The 17,301-nt window shown below is 40.1% G+C and overlaps 1 protein-coding gene across 2 annotated transcripts in view; it reads left to right on the top strand.

Moving 5' to 3' along the window:
• Positions 1 to 17,301, top strand: part of DPYSL3 (dihydropyrimidinase like 3) — a 140,048-nt gene that overhangs the window by 87,048 nt on the left and 35,699 nt on the right. For both annotated transcript variants that reach the window (XM_043985228.1, XM_043985229.1), the window contains exons 2-3: positions 4,291 to 4,379; positions 14,846 to 15,030. In XM_043985228.1, coding sequence (XP_043841163.1) covers positions 4,291 to 4,379; positions 14,846 to 15,030 — 274 coding nt within the window. The remainder of the gene's footprint in view (positions 1 to 4,290; positions 4,380 to 14,845; positions 15,031 to 17,301) is intronic.

Here is a 17,301-nt window from a genome sequence, read left to right as displayed (position 1 = left end):
GGTATGGGTGGATTAGAAATGACTGCACAGGATCAGGAGAACATTGTACACAGTGACAGCAATACTGTAAGGCTGATCAACTGTGAATGACTTAGCTGCTCTGATCAAGAAAGTGATCTAAGGCAATTCCAAAGGACCCACGCTGAAAACTGCTGTAGAGTGAAGTTTAAAACTCTTTACCTTATTAATTTTTTTGGCTTGTTTGTGTGTCTCCTTTTGCAACATGGCTAGTAGGGAAATATGTTTTGCATGACAGACATGTGTTATCAACATGAAATTGCTTACTTTCTTGGGATGCCCTTCAATTGGGGAATGGTTAAACAAGCTGTGGTATGTGATTGTAATGGAGTATTATTGTGCTATAAGAAATAACAAGCAGGATGATTTCAGAAAGACCTGTAAATACTTACATGAACTGATGTATAGTGATGAGAGCAGAACCAGGAGAACATTGTGCACAGTAACTGCAATATTGTTTGATGAAAAACTATGAATGACTTAGCTATTCTACAATGATCCAAGACAATTCTAAAGGACTAATATGATGAAGCATACTATCTGCCTTCAGAGAAAGAAGTGATTTTGTTTGAATATAGACTGAAGCATGCGGGGCAGCTAGGTGGCGCAGTGGATAAAGCACCGACCCTGGATTCAGGAGTACCTGAGTTCAAATCCGGCCTCAGATACTTGACACTTACTAGCTGTGTGACCCTGGGCAAGTCACTTAACCCCCATTGCCCTGCAAAGAAAACCCAAAACAGACTGAAGCATGCTATTTTCTGCTTTCTTTAACTTTTTTCTTTTATTTGAGTCTGTCTTGTACAAAATGACCAATATGGAAATGTTTTACATAATTGTACATGCATAACCTATATCCGATTGCTTACCATGGGAGGGGGGGGGAAATAGAATTTGGAATGCAAAACTTTAAATAAAGATGTTAAGAATAAAAAAAAAATCCTTGTCTTCTGTAGGGGGGAAGGGAGGGTAAGAATTTACAACTCAAAATTTTCAAAGATGAATGTTAAAATTTTTTTTACCTGTAATTAGGAAGTATTTAATGAAATAAATTATTTCATTGATTTAATATATTCCATTCATTTAAAATATTTTTAATATTTTTAAAAAAGAAAATGACTGCACAAATTGTGGCATGTGAATATAATGGAATATTACTACCCCAGAAGAAATGACATGTGTGAGGAATTAAAACATACATGGGAGGACTTGCATCAATGGATGCAGAGGGATATAAGCAGATCAGGAAAAACTTCTACAAAATGACTACAAGATCACAAATGACCATTGTGTTAGATGTGCTTTTTTTTTTTCTTTGCTGGGCAGTGAGGGTTAAGTGACTTGCCCAGGGTTACACAGCTGGTAAGTGTCAAGTGTCTGAGGTTGGATTTGAACTCAGGTCCTCCTGAATCCAGGGCTTGGTGGTTTATCCACTGCGCCACCTAGCTGCCCCATGGTATAATTCTAATAACCAGTCTTGACCCACAAAAAAGAAAGAATGGGAGAATGCGTATGGTGCACCAGAAAGGTGGCTAGATTTGGAGTAAGAAGACTGGGGTTTGAATCTCAGTTCTGCTACTTATTACTGTGTGACCCTGGACAAATCTCTTACCCTTTCTAGACCCAAATTCTTGATTTGTAAAAATTAAAGGGTTGGATAAATGATCTCTAGGTTCTCTTCCATCTCTGATCTTAGGATTTTTCCCTGGAGAGTACATGAGTGCAGAAAATGTGCTATCAGACATGGTTGATGTGTAGCTTGGTTTTTTACTTATCTGCGTATCCTGGTTACCAGAAAAATGTTCCCAGAGCAGGTAGGTGGGGGGTACATTCAGAACTTACAGTGGTGTTAGGATAAAAGGCTTTGATAAAACTTTAATTTTAAAAAGGCAACACCCCTTTTCAAGTGGTCTGGTAACCAATATCACAGAAATTATTATTATGATTGGCTTGAGGCCGTTGATTTTTGTTACCAGGATGTTGTGGGGGGAAGACAAGAGCTGTGCATTTTCTCATTCCCTGCCTTCTCAAGCAGTTTGCTAATCAGCCTGTGGAGCCAGTAATTGAAAACATTTATATACAACATAAAAAATTCTTCAAAAGACAGGGGAATTTAGGGAGTCAGTAATAACAAGCATAGGGGCTTATTTTTAACTCCACACAATCGAGAAATCATTTTTCTAAATTGAGAATATAATTTACAAGATTAACCTTTAAAATACTATACACACACTCAGATACTGAGTTATTAGACTCATCCATTTCTTTATACCAGATGCCAGATACAGAAATTCTGAGTCAGGGAGGTAGGGGCAGGGAAAGGAGAGGGGGAGGAAGAAGCAAAGTTGTTCACAAGCATTTATTAAGCACCTGCTGTATGGAGTGCTAGTTGCTGGGGAATAGAAAAACAGGAAAATGACAGTCACTGTCCATAAGGGATTTGGGCTCTACTGAAGGGGACAGAGTATATACACAAATGAGTACATACAAGATAGAGTGCAGTGGGACAATGGAGAGAAGGGGGAGACTTGGCTATGGGGAGGGGACTCTTTATGGTAGAGTTAGTTCCTAAGCTGAGTATTGGTGGAAGAGGCAGAGGGAAAAAAGAGAGTTGTGAGCCTTCTAGCCTGCTGATCTCCCAGTAGTTGTCAGATTGGAAAGAAGAGACAGAGGGCAGTCGTACTCCAGGGCAAGGAGATAGGAAGACTGAGGTCAAATCCTCCCTCATCAGTCCTCTGAAAGATTTGAGAGAAGTTCTGTTTGGGGTAGATGCTCAAGAGGGAGGACAAAAGGAATGTTAGGTGAAAGGAGACTGTTATTTTATTATTAAGAAGATAGACTCATGTGAAGAAATTGCAGGTTGCATGGGCTGAAGATTTTATAGACAATTACAGAAGTGGTATTGCTGTATACTATAGACCACTTGGATGGAAAGAGGAAATGGATGAGGTCGTTAAATGCAGGGTTGTTAGGGATGGGAGAGCTTTGGAGTTGGGGGCATTATTTAGAGGGTGAGACTTGAGTTGTGTCTCGAAGGGACTGTGAAGGACTCTGTGAGCTGGAGCTAAGGAGGGAAATGTCGTTCAGGCATGGGAAATGGCCAAGTGCAAAATCATGGAGGTGGTAGGTGAAGTGTCACGGGAAGAAAGCCAATAGAGTGTGAGAAGTCATGTATGATAAAACTGGATGTGACATTTGGGAAACAGATTAAAGACCCTGCGTGGGAGCTTTGTGTGGTGATCAGGGCATCTGCTGGAGCCCTTTCATTACCAAAAGCAATATAACTTCTTGACTTGCTTAATGATAATTCCATACTGTGGAAGCTGGAGGAATCAGGGAAGGCAGTTTCTGTTCTGGATCTGATTCTCATCAATGAGGAGGAGCTGGTTGCTGGCAGGGTGCAAATGATGGGAATTTTGTAGGAGGGCCGACCTCTCAGCTTAGATTCCATGAACAAGAAAGAGAGGAAATCTGGGCAGAAATTTGACAGGTCCTATACATCCCTTGAGAGGGGTTTCAAAGGGTTCAGTGATAGGCAGGATCCTGCGGCTTAACATTCTGAGGGAAAGTTGGCCCAGAATGATCACAGCATCATAGATTTTAGAGAGGCCGTTGAATCCAGGGCCCTCGTTTTACAAATGAGAAAACTGAGGCTTGGTGAGGTTATTAAGGCTTGCCAGGATCAAACAGGTGGAAAATGTCAGAGGAGTATTTTTACCTAGGTCCTCTGCTGTCTTATCAATAGCCCCCTTTCAATGCAATCAGTATTCTTCCCCTTCTAAGATGAAATTGTTTTTACTGTTCCCACCACCTAATCCCAGATGTCAGTAGACAATTAAGGGAAACAACCATTTTTTTTCTCTTTAGACAGTTAGTTGGGATTTGGTCCTGGTGGAAAGATAGAAGCAGAACATGTTGTGAAGCATTAGTTTGTATTATTGTTATTTCTTAATTTGTTTTACCTGCTAATAGCCTAGAAAATCCATGAGGGTGAGACTAGCTTATCTAAATTTTATATTTCCTCCAGCCCTTAGGGCAAGCTTTACACATAGTAGGTACTTAATAATACATCTTTGTTGAATTAAATTTAACTGGGTTAAATTTCTTTGCCATGCCACACCTCAAATACTGAATTCTGGAGAATGTTATCTGTTTAATAAGCCCCCTTTTCTTTTTCAGGATGTGATGCTGGGTGCTAGAGCAAAGTGTACAACAGTGACAGCCTTTTCAACCTCTGATGCTACAATAACTTTTGTTTTCCTTCCTTTCTAGAGTGACCGTCTTCTTATCAAAGGGGGCAGAATAGTCAACGATGACCAGTCCTTTTATGCAGACATCTACATGGAAGATGGCTTAATAAAGTATGTATGCTGTTCTCTGTCTTCCTTGATTAAGCTCTTCCTTGCTTGCTGACACTTAGCATGTATTATTTTGTATTGTAGCTGTGGATGTGTGGATGGGGCACAGACACTTTAGCTTAAGGTTGGGAATGGTTATATTTGTAAAGGAGAAGGGGGCACCCTTATGTTTAAGTTCAAGAAGAGATGAACTTCCTTCAAAACCTTTTGGTGGTGGTGGTGGTGGTGGTGGGGGTGGCAGCTAAGTGGCACAGTGGATAAGGCACCGGCCTTGGATTCAGGAGGACCTGAGTTCAAATCCGGCTTCATACACTTGACACTTACTAGCTGTGTGACCCTGGGCAAGTCACTTAACCCTCAGTGCCCTGCAAAAACAAAACAAAACCAAAAAAAACCCGTTGGTGTCTCATTTTTGTAGTTTCAGCATCAAGCCTGGTGCCAGGCATATAGTAGGTGCTTAATAAATGCTTATGATTGAGTGAATGACCAACTGAAAAGTAAAGAACCTATTTGCTCCCATGAATTCAGTGATCACTTTTACACAGATGGGTTCTCTCTCTCTTTTTCTTTATCTCTCTGTGTAACCATCCTTAATCCTGAAATTTTATCCTGAATTCCAGTCCCAAATTTCTAACAGCCTCCTAGATATTAAAACAACCTCTATCTTAAGCCCAACAAATCAAAAACTGAACATATCTCTTACAGTCTCCTCCTCTCCTAATGTACCTCTCCCCTCCAACTTCCCTGTTTCCATGCATGGTAGGTAACACCATCCTTCCATGAAGCCAAGTTTATAACTTTGGGGTCATTCTTGACCCTTCTCTCTTACCCTCTAAAGCCAAAAGGTTGTCAAGCCCTGTCTATTTTTCTGAAATTATTTAATGTTTTTTATTCAATTAAAAAATTAATTTAATTATTAATGCTATTTTTACTACAGTTATTTTTGGATTTTATGTACTAGATTGTAAATGTCACACTAGTGGGAATATCTATCCATTTTCATATTTTCTCCAGCCTTGTGCAGTGTACTGCATACAATGGTTACTTAATAAATTTATACTGAATGCAGTTAAACTGGACTTTGGTCTCCCTGCCACGTCACACCTCAAACATTGAATTTTAGAGCATATATTTATTTTTTTTCCTGTACAAGATGAGGTGCTGTGGTGCTCATTGTTCTTCACCTCTTGGCTTCCTTTGACACTATTGAGCACTCTCTCCTTTGTGGGTTTTTGTAACCTTACCTTTCCCTGGTTCTTCTACTTGTCTGTTTGCACACTCTTTTTTCAGTTTCCTTTTGCTCACCCCTATTACATCACCTGTGGGTATATACCAAGAGTCTGTCCTGAGTACTCTGCTTACTTTAGAAACTGATTTCATCAATTCCCATGGATTTAATTATTTCTGTACAGATAGACTCACAGATTTTTATATCTAGACCTAGTCTCTCTCCTGAGCACCAAGCCTACATTGCTTATTGGACTATCCCCCAAATACAACAAACTCAGTATCTTTTCTACCAAACCCTCCCCTCTATTGACCTTCCCCATTTCTTTCAAAGACACCACATTCATAACCTTAGCATTCTTTTTTTCTTTTTAAAATTTATTTTCTTTTTCTTTTTTATTTATTTTTCTTAGCATTATTATTATTATTTTTTGCAGGGCAATGAGGGTTAAGTGACTTACCCAGGGTCATACAGCTAGTAAGTGTCAAGTGTCTGAGGCCGGATTTGAACTCAGGGCCTCCTGAATCCAAGGCCAATGATTTATCCACTGTGCCACCTAGCTGCCACCTCTTAGTATTATTTTTGATTCCTCTCTCCTTTCAGCACCTTTCTCCTTGATTAGTGTAGTAGTTTTCTGATTAGCTTCCCCATTTCCATTCTCTCTTTTCTAAACCATCCTTCACCATCTTCCTAAGGTATAAATTTTAGAGTAACATTCCCTTGCTTAGAAAGCTTCATCCATATAGAGAAAGTTAGATGCCCCAGTGGATAGAGCACCAGACTTAGAGTCAGGAAGACCTGAGTTCAAGTTTTACCTCAGACAGTCACTAGCTGTGAAATGGGCTAGTCACTTAACCTCTGTTTGCCTCAGTTTCCTTAACTGTAAAATGGGATAATAATAGTACTCATCTCTTGGAGTTGTTGTGAAGATTAAATGAGATATTTGTAAAGTGCCTAACACTGTATCTGGCATATAGTAAGGTCCTTGTTTCTTCCCTCCTCTTCCTCCAATTCGCTTCCCATTGCCTCTAAGGTAGAAACCAGATTTCTTAGGTTGGCATTCTTCATATTTTGTCTTTTCCCAGCCACCTAAACAAAGTGATACTGAGGGCATTTAAGAATATTAATGAAACGATAACATCAAATAAAAGAAAAATGGTAAAGATATGCAAAGATTTTTATGAAAAAAATATACAAATAATATAGATTGATACAAATATAGACATGAAAGGTAGAAACAGTACTAGCCAAGAATAAAAAGTGGCAGGATCAGATAAAATGTGATTATATTGAGGAATTGTTTTATAAGGTATCTGGAGAGGAAGATAATAAATGGAAAAAAATCCTGGAGTTTATTAATACCCTCTCTGAAAGCAACCAAAAGAACACAAATAATTACCCACTTTTATGCCTGTTATTTAAGGTATCTGATGAGGGAACAGACAGGTTTTTATAAGCTGGTTTTTCTTGCTGGATCACACCTTTACCTTCATACAATTGATTGAAAGCTGTAAAGAATACAAAACTTAATTATTGTTAAATATAAATGCTTGTATTTGGTAGTGCCACCTTAGGGGCTCTCTTCCAGCAGGTGTCTCCCCTCCATACATCTGAATCATCTGTTTTCTTAAAAGATCTAACAATAGAGATTACCTTGTTTCACAACTCTGATTGTAATAATCAGGAGAGACACAAAACTGGGAGCCGTAAGCTGATCAGATGTATACAGCCCTTGAGCTAAGAATGATTTTTATACTTTTAGATATAATAAAACTTTATTTGAATATTAAAAACCAACAATCTTGGCATTTGGGCCTTACAAAAACAGGTGGGTAGATTTGGCCTGCTGGCTGTAGTCTTAGCTAGAGAATACAAGTAGAAATGTGGAGGTGCTCCAGAGGTTCCCTTTTTTTTTTTTTTTTTTTGGTGAGGCAGTGAGGGTTAAGTGACTTGCCCAGGGTCACAAAGCTAGTAAGTGTCAAGCGTCTGAGGGCAGATTTGAACTCGGGTCCTCCTGAATCCAGGGCTGGTGCTTTATCTACTGCACCACCTAGCTTTCCCCCAGAGGTTCCCTTTTTACTGAAGATATTAGACTAGCTGCATCAAGCTCCAGAAAACTGCAGAACTTCCTGGATGAGATTCATAACCATTCAAAAGAGTTTGGCCTAACCATCCAAATAGGAAAAACAAAGTGGATAAGGAACCCTGTTTTCCAGATTACGACATTCAGTTGGAGGTGGATGACTTCTGGTATGTATATCTGGGACTTTGTATAAATGGACCTTGAGTTGGGCTCATAATTAAACAGGACAGGGAATATAGACATACTCTCATGGAGCTTAACAATATAACAGAGAAACATACACACACACACACACACACACACACACACATACACACACACACATACACACACAAAGGCCTAATCACTAATCGAATGGCAAAGACAGTAAAATGTGTTAGATTCCACAGAATCATAATATAGCTAGAAAAGACCTGAGAAGTCATCAAGTCCAGCATTTTCGTTTTTCAGATGAGGAAACTGAGGCCCAGGGAGGTTTAGTGACTTGCTTGGGATCACATAGCTAGTAAATTTTGGAGACAGGATTTGAACCCAAGTCTTCCTGATTCCCAAGTCCATTGCTGTCTCCACTTCACTTTTATGTTTTTTTTTTCTTTTTCAGAGGAAGGAGAGAGCCCTGTGGGTAGAGAGAGCAGTAGAAAGACTAAAGAGAAGAGGTAGAATTTGAGTTGGACCATTACAGATTGGTAGTATTATGACGGACGGAGTGGGGGGTGAAAAGGAATGATATTCACAGCAAGAACGTTGGGAAATAATTATTCATTTACCAGGGTGATTCATCCTGGGATTTTTGAATAGAGTGCTCCACTCTCCAAATACAATCCAGCCATTATTTGAAGTCTGAAATGATTTGGCACAGCCTGTGAGGAATAAAATGAGGTTTGCCCACCCTCTGTAGAAAGAAGTACACTTATCATCATATCATCTATGGGGGCCAGACATCTACCACGTCAGCATGCTGTGTCCGAGGTGCCCGCACCTGCTGTGACTGCTGCCTTTCTCCAGCCTCCCCGGTTTTAATTTCCTCAGCTTTCAGTTAGATCGAGTGTCAGATGGAGTCTAGTTACTGTGAGCTGAGAAAAAGGGAAAGTCACATTTATGAGAAATGTGGAGGAAGAACCAACCACAGGACCACATTTTTAGATCTAGAAGGGACCACAAAGGCCATCTGTTCCAAGCCTTTCATTTTACACATAAGGAAACTGAGGTCCGGAGAGGTCACACAGGTAATCTCCAACTCCCAAAGCAGCATATTTTCCCCCATACCACACTGTCCCTGGTTAAAATCAGTCTCAGAAAGGCTGCCTTATTATAACTATTTTGAGATGGTTTTTTTTTTCAGTAGGACCTAGCCCTTTAATATAGGTATAGAACATGTTATGATTATGGGATCAGGCCAGAAAATTTCCGTCTCTCCAGCTGTAGAAATATCCCAAGCCTCTTCTGAAGGCTATCCTCAGGAAACCAAAGAATGCTTATGGGAGAGGATGCGAACTGATGCCTTCCAAGTTTGCCATTTGTGAAAGAGATCTTGCATATGCCTGTGAGCTTTAGACAGTTTGTATAAGCCTTTCCCCAGGGCACTCAGGCTTTGTGACATTGCCTTTGAAACATAATGTTTGTGTTGATGTTTTTCAGAGAAAGAAAAGCATGTTTAGGAGCCTTATATCTCAGATGGTCAAGGACAAGCTTTTTTTCTCCTTCACCAAGGCCAGAATTAGATGCAGTAGGTTCAGATTGCTACATGAGGGAGGTTAGGTTAGCTGTAGAGAAGACTTGCTAAGGAGGGGTGTTTTCAACTACTGAAATAGATTACAGAGGGAAATTGTAGAATGTTTCTTATGATCTGGATTCTCATTGGTCCAGGATGAGTCTGGTGCGACTGAAAGGCAGAAGAGTAAGAACTAAATTACTTTCAAGGCATCCTGATATAATACAGCTGCTTTTTGGGATTTGGATCCTTTTTTTCCGAAGAGCCACACCAGCCAAATGATGCTAAAAGTGATATGTTTTATGAGAATATCGGTTTTTTAAAAAAGCGACCACTACCACCACCACCAGGATTCTTTCTTTTGGAACAAGTTGGAAGTAGTAGAATCCTTTTTTATTTCAAAAAAACATTCTTGAATTCTAAAAGCAACTCAATTCTTTAGATCAGTGGAATTAAGTGGCCATTAATTGGGCAGTGAATATTAATGTAGCATGATACCAACCTCACCGACAAGGAGATGACATTACAGTCGGAGAGGGAAAGTGTTACATAGATGAAAAGATGATTAATGGTATTGAGCAGTGTATGATAAAAGTTACCCAAATGGTACAGACAAGTAAGAGGAGTTTCAAGAAGAGGTCACTGTGGATAAGGATAGGAAAGGAAGGTTTCATGAAAGATGGAGTATTTGGACTGAGCCTTCTGTAATTTATGTGTGTGTGTGTGTGTGTGTGTGTGTGTATGTGTATACGTATATATATAAAATACATATATATATATACATACATATACATATGTGTGTGTGTGTGTGTGTGTGTATTTAGAACTTCAAATTTGGCAGACTCAGTAGTAAGCATTTTACTGCCCTGAGAGAGAATCTTTCCTGGCCCTGTGGCTGGCCTGACCCTGGCTGTGAACAAAAACTAGCATCGAGCAGCCTATTTTTCAGGGCAGGCATTCTTAACCTTTTTTTTTTGTGTGTGTGTGTGTGACATGGAACCCTTTGCATCCTGGAAAATGAAGCCTTTGGATTTTTTGATTTGTTTTGTTTTGTGGGGCAATGAGGGTTAAGTTACTTGCCCAGGGTCACCCAGCTAGTAAGTCTCAAGTGTCGGAGGCCGGATTTGAACTCAGGTCTTCCTGAATCCAGGTCTGATGTTTTATCTACTTTGCCACCTAGCTGCCCCAGAAAATGAAACCTTTGACCCCTTCTCAGAATAATGTTTTAAATACATGAGATTATAAAGGGAACCAATTATATTAAAATAGCTATCAAAATATGTAGGTATATAATAGATTATCTATTGCAAAGGAACAAATTATATTGAAATAGTTCTCAAAATAGATATTTATATATTATATAGATCATAAAGGGAATCAGTTACATTGAAATAGTTCTCAAAATACATATATTATTACTAAAATATTGGATTATGAATTAAGAATTGTATTGAAATAGATTCCCTTTATAATATAATTTAAAAAACAAGTTATAATAAATAAAATGTTATATACTTTAAAATATGTATATATTAAAACTAGGTTTCATATAATTGAAATATCAAAATACATTTATATGAGTATTTAAAAATATATATAATGTATATTTTGATAACTATTCATATATAAGGCAGCTACATGGCACAGTGGATAGAGTGCTGGTCAGGAAGACCTGAGTTCAAGTCTAGCATCAGACACTTAATAGTTGTGTGACCCTGGGAAAGTTACTTGATCCTGTTTGCCTCCATTTCCCCTTCTGTAAAATTAGCTGGAGAAGGAAATTGTAAACCACTCCAATATCCTTGCCAAGAAAACTCTAGGTGGCCCAGTGAATAGAGCACCGGCCCTGGATTCAGAAGGACCTGAGTTCAAATGTGGCCTCAGACATTTGACACTTACTAGCTATGTGACCCAGGGCAATTTATGATATATATATATATATTTTATACGTATGTTAAAGTATGTTATATGTATATCATGTATATATTAAAAACTACGTTCATGGACCCTGGGTTAAAAACTCTTGATCTAGAGCAGCATTTCTTAAATTTTTTGGTCTCAAGATCCCCTTACACTCTTAAAAATGATTGGAACCCTCCCCCACCCAAGAGCTTTTGTTTTGTGTGTTATATTTATTGATATTTACCACGTTAGAAATTAAAATGTCTTAGTATTTTATGAAAATAGTTTTGTCCTCACAGAGCCCCTGAAAGGGTTTTGGAAACCTCTAGACTATACTTTGAGATCCACTTCTCTATCGGCCAGAGGGTTTACCAGGCTATGACTTAAGGGTTGGTTTGCATGTGCCAGTCTTCGGAGTTGAAGCATTACCTGGGAGTAGATTAATGTTAGGTTTACCTATGCATCACAGGTGAATAATATCTATAAAATCATGTGTGCGTTGTGAGTTCGATTCTCACTGAGCATTCTCTAAAATTGTTTTATTTTTTCAATGAATGAAAATCTGCTTTCTCCCCTTTTCCCTCTGCCCCCTCCTACCTGTGGAAAAAGAAACAGAAGCAAAACCCTTGTAAGGCAGAGTCGAGCAAACCAAATGCATCAAATTCCTGATTTGGCCACATGCAGGAGTTTGTGTCTCATTCAGAACCTTGAGCCCATCAGTTCTGTCAGGAGGTGGGCAGCAGGTTTCATCACCTTTGGAATCATGATGGGTCATTGTGTTCACCAAGCATCTATTCTGCTCTTGTTAGGCGCCAGATATTCTTCTGGGTACTGAAAATATAAAGTTAACAGTGGTATGGTCTCTGCCCTTTCAGATTTTAATGTAATACTGGATTACAACCATTGTAAATGTTCTCATGGTACCCTCTGGGTTGGTTCAGGAAAGAGAACATTAGTTTAGGAGATAGAACATGTCTTCCTTGTGTGCTGGTGGTGTGTGACCCTAGGGAAGTCACTTCCATTAGGATGAATGCTATTAGTCTGTCGACCTCGCCCCCTCCCCTTTCCTCAGTGAAGTATTGGGATTCTTAGTGAGTGATATAGTAGATCAGGAAAATGGATGGTCAGTCAACAACCAGAAAGCATTTATTAAGCACCAACTGTGTACCCTGGTGCTTAGTACCTGCCAGGATGCTGATTGAACAAAAAACACTGATGCTGTGCAAGCCCCAATTTCACTTTCCACCAGCTCTTCCACCCTAAGCATGTTCTGCTGGCTTAGGACAAGTGATGAGTTGGCAGAGAAGGGGAGGAGCTGGTACCGAAAACTGAGGCAAGAGCTGGCTCAGCCAACAAATGCTCCAAACTCCTAGTTCTTCCCTTTTCGTCAGGATGAACTAATTTTTTAGGATAGAAGAGCCCCTCTTACTTAATTTAATCAATATTCTTTTTTTTTTTAAAGCATTCCCCTCCTTTTTTTATTTTAACTTTATCTGCCATTTCCTCTCACTTTTCATTTGTTCTACTTAGGATCCCCCAAAACTGTTACCCTCCACATTCTTAAGTCCCCAAAGAAAACCAAACAAAAATACCAAGTGTAGCAAAAATAACAGAAAGATACGTATCTGATTCCCTTCTGTTAAGAAAAAACCCAACATTCTTTTAGTTCAAGAAACATTTGTTAAGTGTTTGTGGTGCTGTGCCAAGTTCTATACTCTGTACATTGGAGTTTAGATGAGATAAGACCTGTCTTTTATTATGGTTCCGTGAAATAGTGAGCTCATTGATAAGGCCACTTCCCCCAAGAATGCCAATCACAACCTATTCATAGTTTCTTACAATGTGATTCTTGTCCATGTGTAGACCCATAATTCTTCCAATCTGCTTCATGTGCTGGAGGTCTCAGATCCCATCACAGGCTCACATGTTTGGAACTGAAAGGACCTCAGAGGTCTTGGTATTCCGCCACCTCATCCCCTACCTGGGATTCGAACCTGGGTCTTCTTGACTACCAAGTGCATTGTTCTATCCACTATACTATACTGCCTCAATGAGATCTTCCTCTAAGTCTTTTAACATATCATGTGTATTGAGATCAAAGAAAAAGGAAAAGAACCCATATGTGCAAAAATATTTATGGCATCGATTTTTGGGTGGCAGAGGATTGGAAATCAAGGGGCTACCCATCAATTGGGGAGTGGGTGAACAGGTTGTGGTAGAGGATTGTGATGGCATGATGAGCAGGATGGTTTCAGAAAAACCTGGGAAGACTTCCTTGAACTGATACAAAATGAAGTGCACAGAACCAGAGGAACATGGTACCCAGTAACATCAATATTGCACAGTGATCAACTGTGAATGACTTAGAATACAGTGATCCACCACAATTCCAAAGGACTCATGATGTAAAATGCTATCCACCTCCAGAGAGAGAACTGATGGTCTCAGATTGCTGATTGAAGCATAATTTTTATCCCTTTTTATTTTCTTTGCTTTTGAGGGAGGGACCTGGCTAATGGAGAGATGTTTTGCATGACTTTGTATGTATAGTGAATATTATATTTCTTGCTTCCTTGGTGGATGGAGGGAGGGAGAGAACTTGGGAATGAAAAGAAAATCAAAAACTGAAAACATTTCATGGGCATCAATTTGATACTTGAGATGTCCCATGATATCTTCATATGCTTGGGAACTTTGACTTGTTCAAAGATTGTAAGGTAGTTTACAAGGACACTATCATTTTTAAGCACCCAGAACAGTATATTTAAATGTTTTAATTGATGAGATGTTGCCATAGTAACCTTCTAGCTATTTGGAAGGGAAGCTTTGACAAATAATCAAGCAGCTAGCATTTATTAAGCTCTGGAGTCAGAGGTCCTGGGTTCAAATACTGCTTCTGAAGTTTGATTAACTTTGTGACCTTGTGCAAGCCCCTTAACCATGGTGGGCCTGAGTTTCCTCTTCACTGAAATGAGAATGGATTCGATGGGCTCTAAGGTCTTTTCAGATTTCCATCAGTGTTCCTGTTCTTTTAAGTGCTAGGCACTGCATTAGGTGCAGCAGATACAAAGACAAAAATAAAATTTCTTGCCTTCAGGGAGCTTATATTCCTTGTGAGCATGCACACATAAAAGTATATATAAACTATATGCACAATGAAGAGGTAATTATTAGGGAGATGGCACTAGTTGCTGTTGGAATTAGGAATGGTCTGCGGTCAAAGGTGTCAATTTTTTTCTTTTTTCTTTTTTTTTTTTTTTTTGTGTGTGGGGGTTAAGTGACTTGCCCAGGGTCACACAGCTAGTAAGTGTCAAGTGTCTGAGGCCAGATTTCACCTCAGGTCCTCCTGAATCTAGGGCCGGTGCTTTATCCACTGTGCCATCTAGCTGTCCAAAGGTGTCATTTTGAAAGAAATGAGGGCCTCTGAGGAGGGAATGCTCTCCATTGCTGGGGGAGAGAAGTTAAGTTGTTGAAATCCTTTGTGGTGTTAAGGCAGGTCCTGTGGCGTTTCTTCTGAACTGATGGCTTTGTCACTGTCTCTTTAGGCAAATTGGAGACAATCTGATTGTACCTGGAGGAGTGAAGACCATTGAAGCTCATGGGAAGATGGTAATCCCCGGAGGCATAGATGTTCACACTCACTTCCAGATGCCATACAAGGGAATGACCACAGTAGATGACTTCTTCCAAGGGACTAAAGCCGCTTTAGCTGGTGGGACCACCATGATCAGTAAGTTGAGTCAGCTATACTTGTTCAGTCCCTTTCCCCCCCAAAGTCAGTGGTTGATTAGTCAGTCCATGTGCTCGCCAGAGTTGTTTCCTGGGCCAAGTCATATACTTCCCCCCTCTTCGGTTCTTAAGATTTTACTGGTTAAATTGATCTGGGAGGTAAGTAAGACTCTATTTGGTATAGAATTAGTTGTCCATTTTTTACATGAAAGGGATCTATGGTGCAGATGAGTGGAAAACAGAGAGGTAACTCTCTGTCCTCTTGTCTTAGCATAAGAGGCATTGAAAGATCGAGATCTGAGATGGGGAAGAGGCCACCTTTCTGGGCCTGACTCTTAGGAGGTAGTTCCCAAGGGCAGTAGACAGAAAGAAAAGGCCCATCAAAGCAGCAGAGCTGAATCTAGGAATGGGCTATTCAGAGAAAGAATGCTAAAGAATTAGCTTGAGAATCAACAGATCCTTAGGATTTGCATGTTTTAGTGAAGAGCATTAAAATTATGTTATCCAGTTTTGCAGAATATTTGGACAGCCTTGTGTCTTTAAGGTTAGCAAGGGGCCTGGTGGTATCTACTTTTTCTTCTTCCCTTCCTTTTCTTCCTGTTTGCCCTTATTTCCTTCCTTCCTTCCTCCGTTCCTGCCTTCTTTCTCTCCTACCTTCTTTCCTTCCTTGATTCCTTCTCTCTTCCCTCCCTTCCTTGATTCCTCCCTCTCTCCCTACCCTCCCTGTTTCTCTCCCTCCCTATTAGAATTATAGCTCTGCTTATTTTCAAGAGTCTTATCCTCCTGGAGAAAGGTCTCCCAGAAGGGTCCAACTTTTCTTTTCCTCTTTGCTGATTGGAGGAGGAAAATCTTCTTCCTCCCTCTCATCTGCCCCTCCACAGGATTGCATCAGTCATACCAGATACAATTAGAGGTTGCCTGAGGAAAGAGACTCAGGTTTTTCCCCCAGCCAGAAGGAGGGGCCTGGTCCCTACCAGCTGATTTCTCAGCAGCTGCCTTGCCCGCAAGAGCCCCTGGTTTGATGCCAAACATTATTAAGCAGTGGTTCGGTGCATTTCCTTTCTGATAAGTGCACTTTGGCTCGATCTGATAGAGTGAATAGACTTGGGACTAGGCTTTCTGCTACCCGGATGAGGTGGGGTGGGGATGGAGAAAAGCAGCACTAGTTAGCTTCCTCCATCCGAGCACCATTAATCTCCTTTGTGGGAGAGGGGATGGCGAGATGGGGAAAGGTTTTAAGGGGAGCAAATGTCAAGACAACAAGGCCAGATATGGCCCATATTGAAAGGAGTGACAACGTCATTGTCTCCCAGACCCAGGGACTGATTGGGCCTCAAAGAAATTATACCATGAGCAAAATTTCTAACTGAATGTAGGATTGGAGTCACTTTCATATTCTGTTTACTGATTCAATAAGGAAGCAAATTCAGGAGAATATGAGCCCAGATCTCGAGCTGGAAGGAGGTTTAGAGGTTATCTAGTTCAACCCCCTCATTTTACCCATGAAGAAAATTATGTTCAGAGAAATGAAGTGACTTCCTTAGATTACATATGAAATAAATAATGTCAGATGTAGAATTTGAACTCTGAACCTGTGACTCCAAGTCCAGCAATCTTATTGTTTCTAGTCCTGACCACTTACTAAACTATCTGTATGACCTTGAGAAAGTCACTTCTCTCTGAGACACCATTTCCTCCCCTGTGAAATGAGTGTGTTAGATTAGATAATCTCGGGGTGGCTAGGTGGTGCAGTGGATAAAGCACCCGCCCTGCATTCAGGAGGACCTGAGTTCAAATCCAGCCTCAGATACTTGACACTTACTAGCTGTGTGACCCTGGGCAAGTCACTTACCCCTCATTGTTCCGCCCTCTAAAAAATGCAGAAATAAAAAAAGGCCACCTTAGATTAGATAATCTCCAAAGATTCTTCCAGTTTTGACATTTGATGGCCTTCAATCTATCATAGTTTTCCCCATACTGAAAGGCTGGTCAGCTCATCTGTGTTGTTAGGCATGGCACCAAGGTGGATGGGATGAATATAGACATGTAGAATCCCTATTCTCCTTTGTTGCCCTGTGCAATCTAATGCCACCAAGCTGCTTTATCTATTTCTTCATTCATTCATTCATTCATTCATTCATTCATTCATTTACTGTGTACAGATACTATACTAGACTCTGGGGGAGATAGAAAGTCCAAATAAGCCAAAGAGACGTTGACACCCTACATGATTTCACAGACCTGGATTTGGCACTTGGAGGAAGCTCAAGGT

The sequence above is a fragment of the Dromiciops gliroides genome, chromosome 2 (genome assembly GCF_019393635.1).
Source record: "Dromiciops gliroides isolate mDroGli1 chromosome 2, mDroGli1.pri, whole genome shotgun sequence".
Taxonomy (NCBI): Eukaryota; Metazoa; Chordata; class Mammalia; order Microbiotheria; family Microbiotheriidae; genus Dromiciops; species Dromiciops gliroides.
Note: the sequence above shows the minus strand (reverse complement) of the source record. Positions and strands in the feature narration are given on the sequence as shown.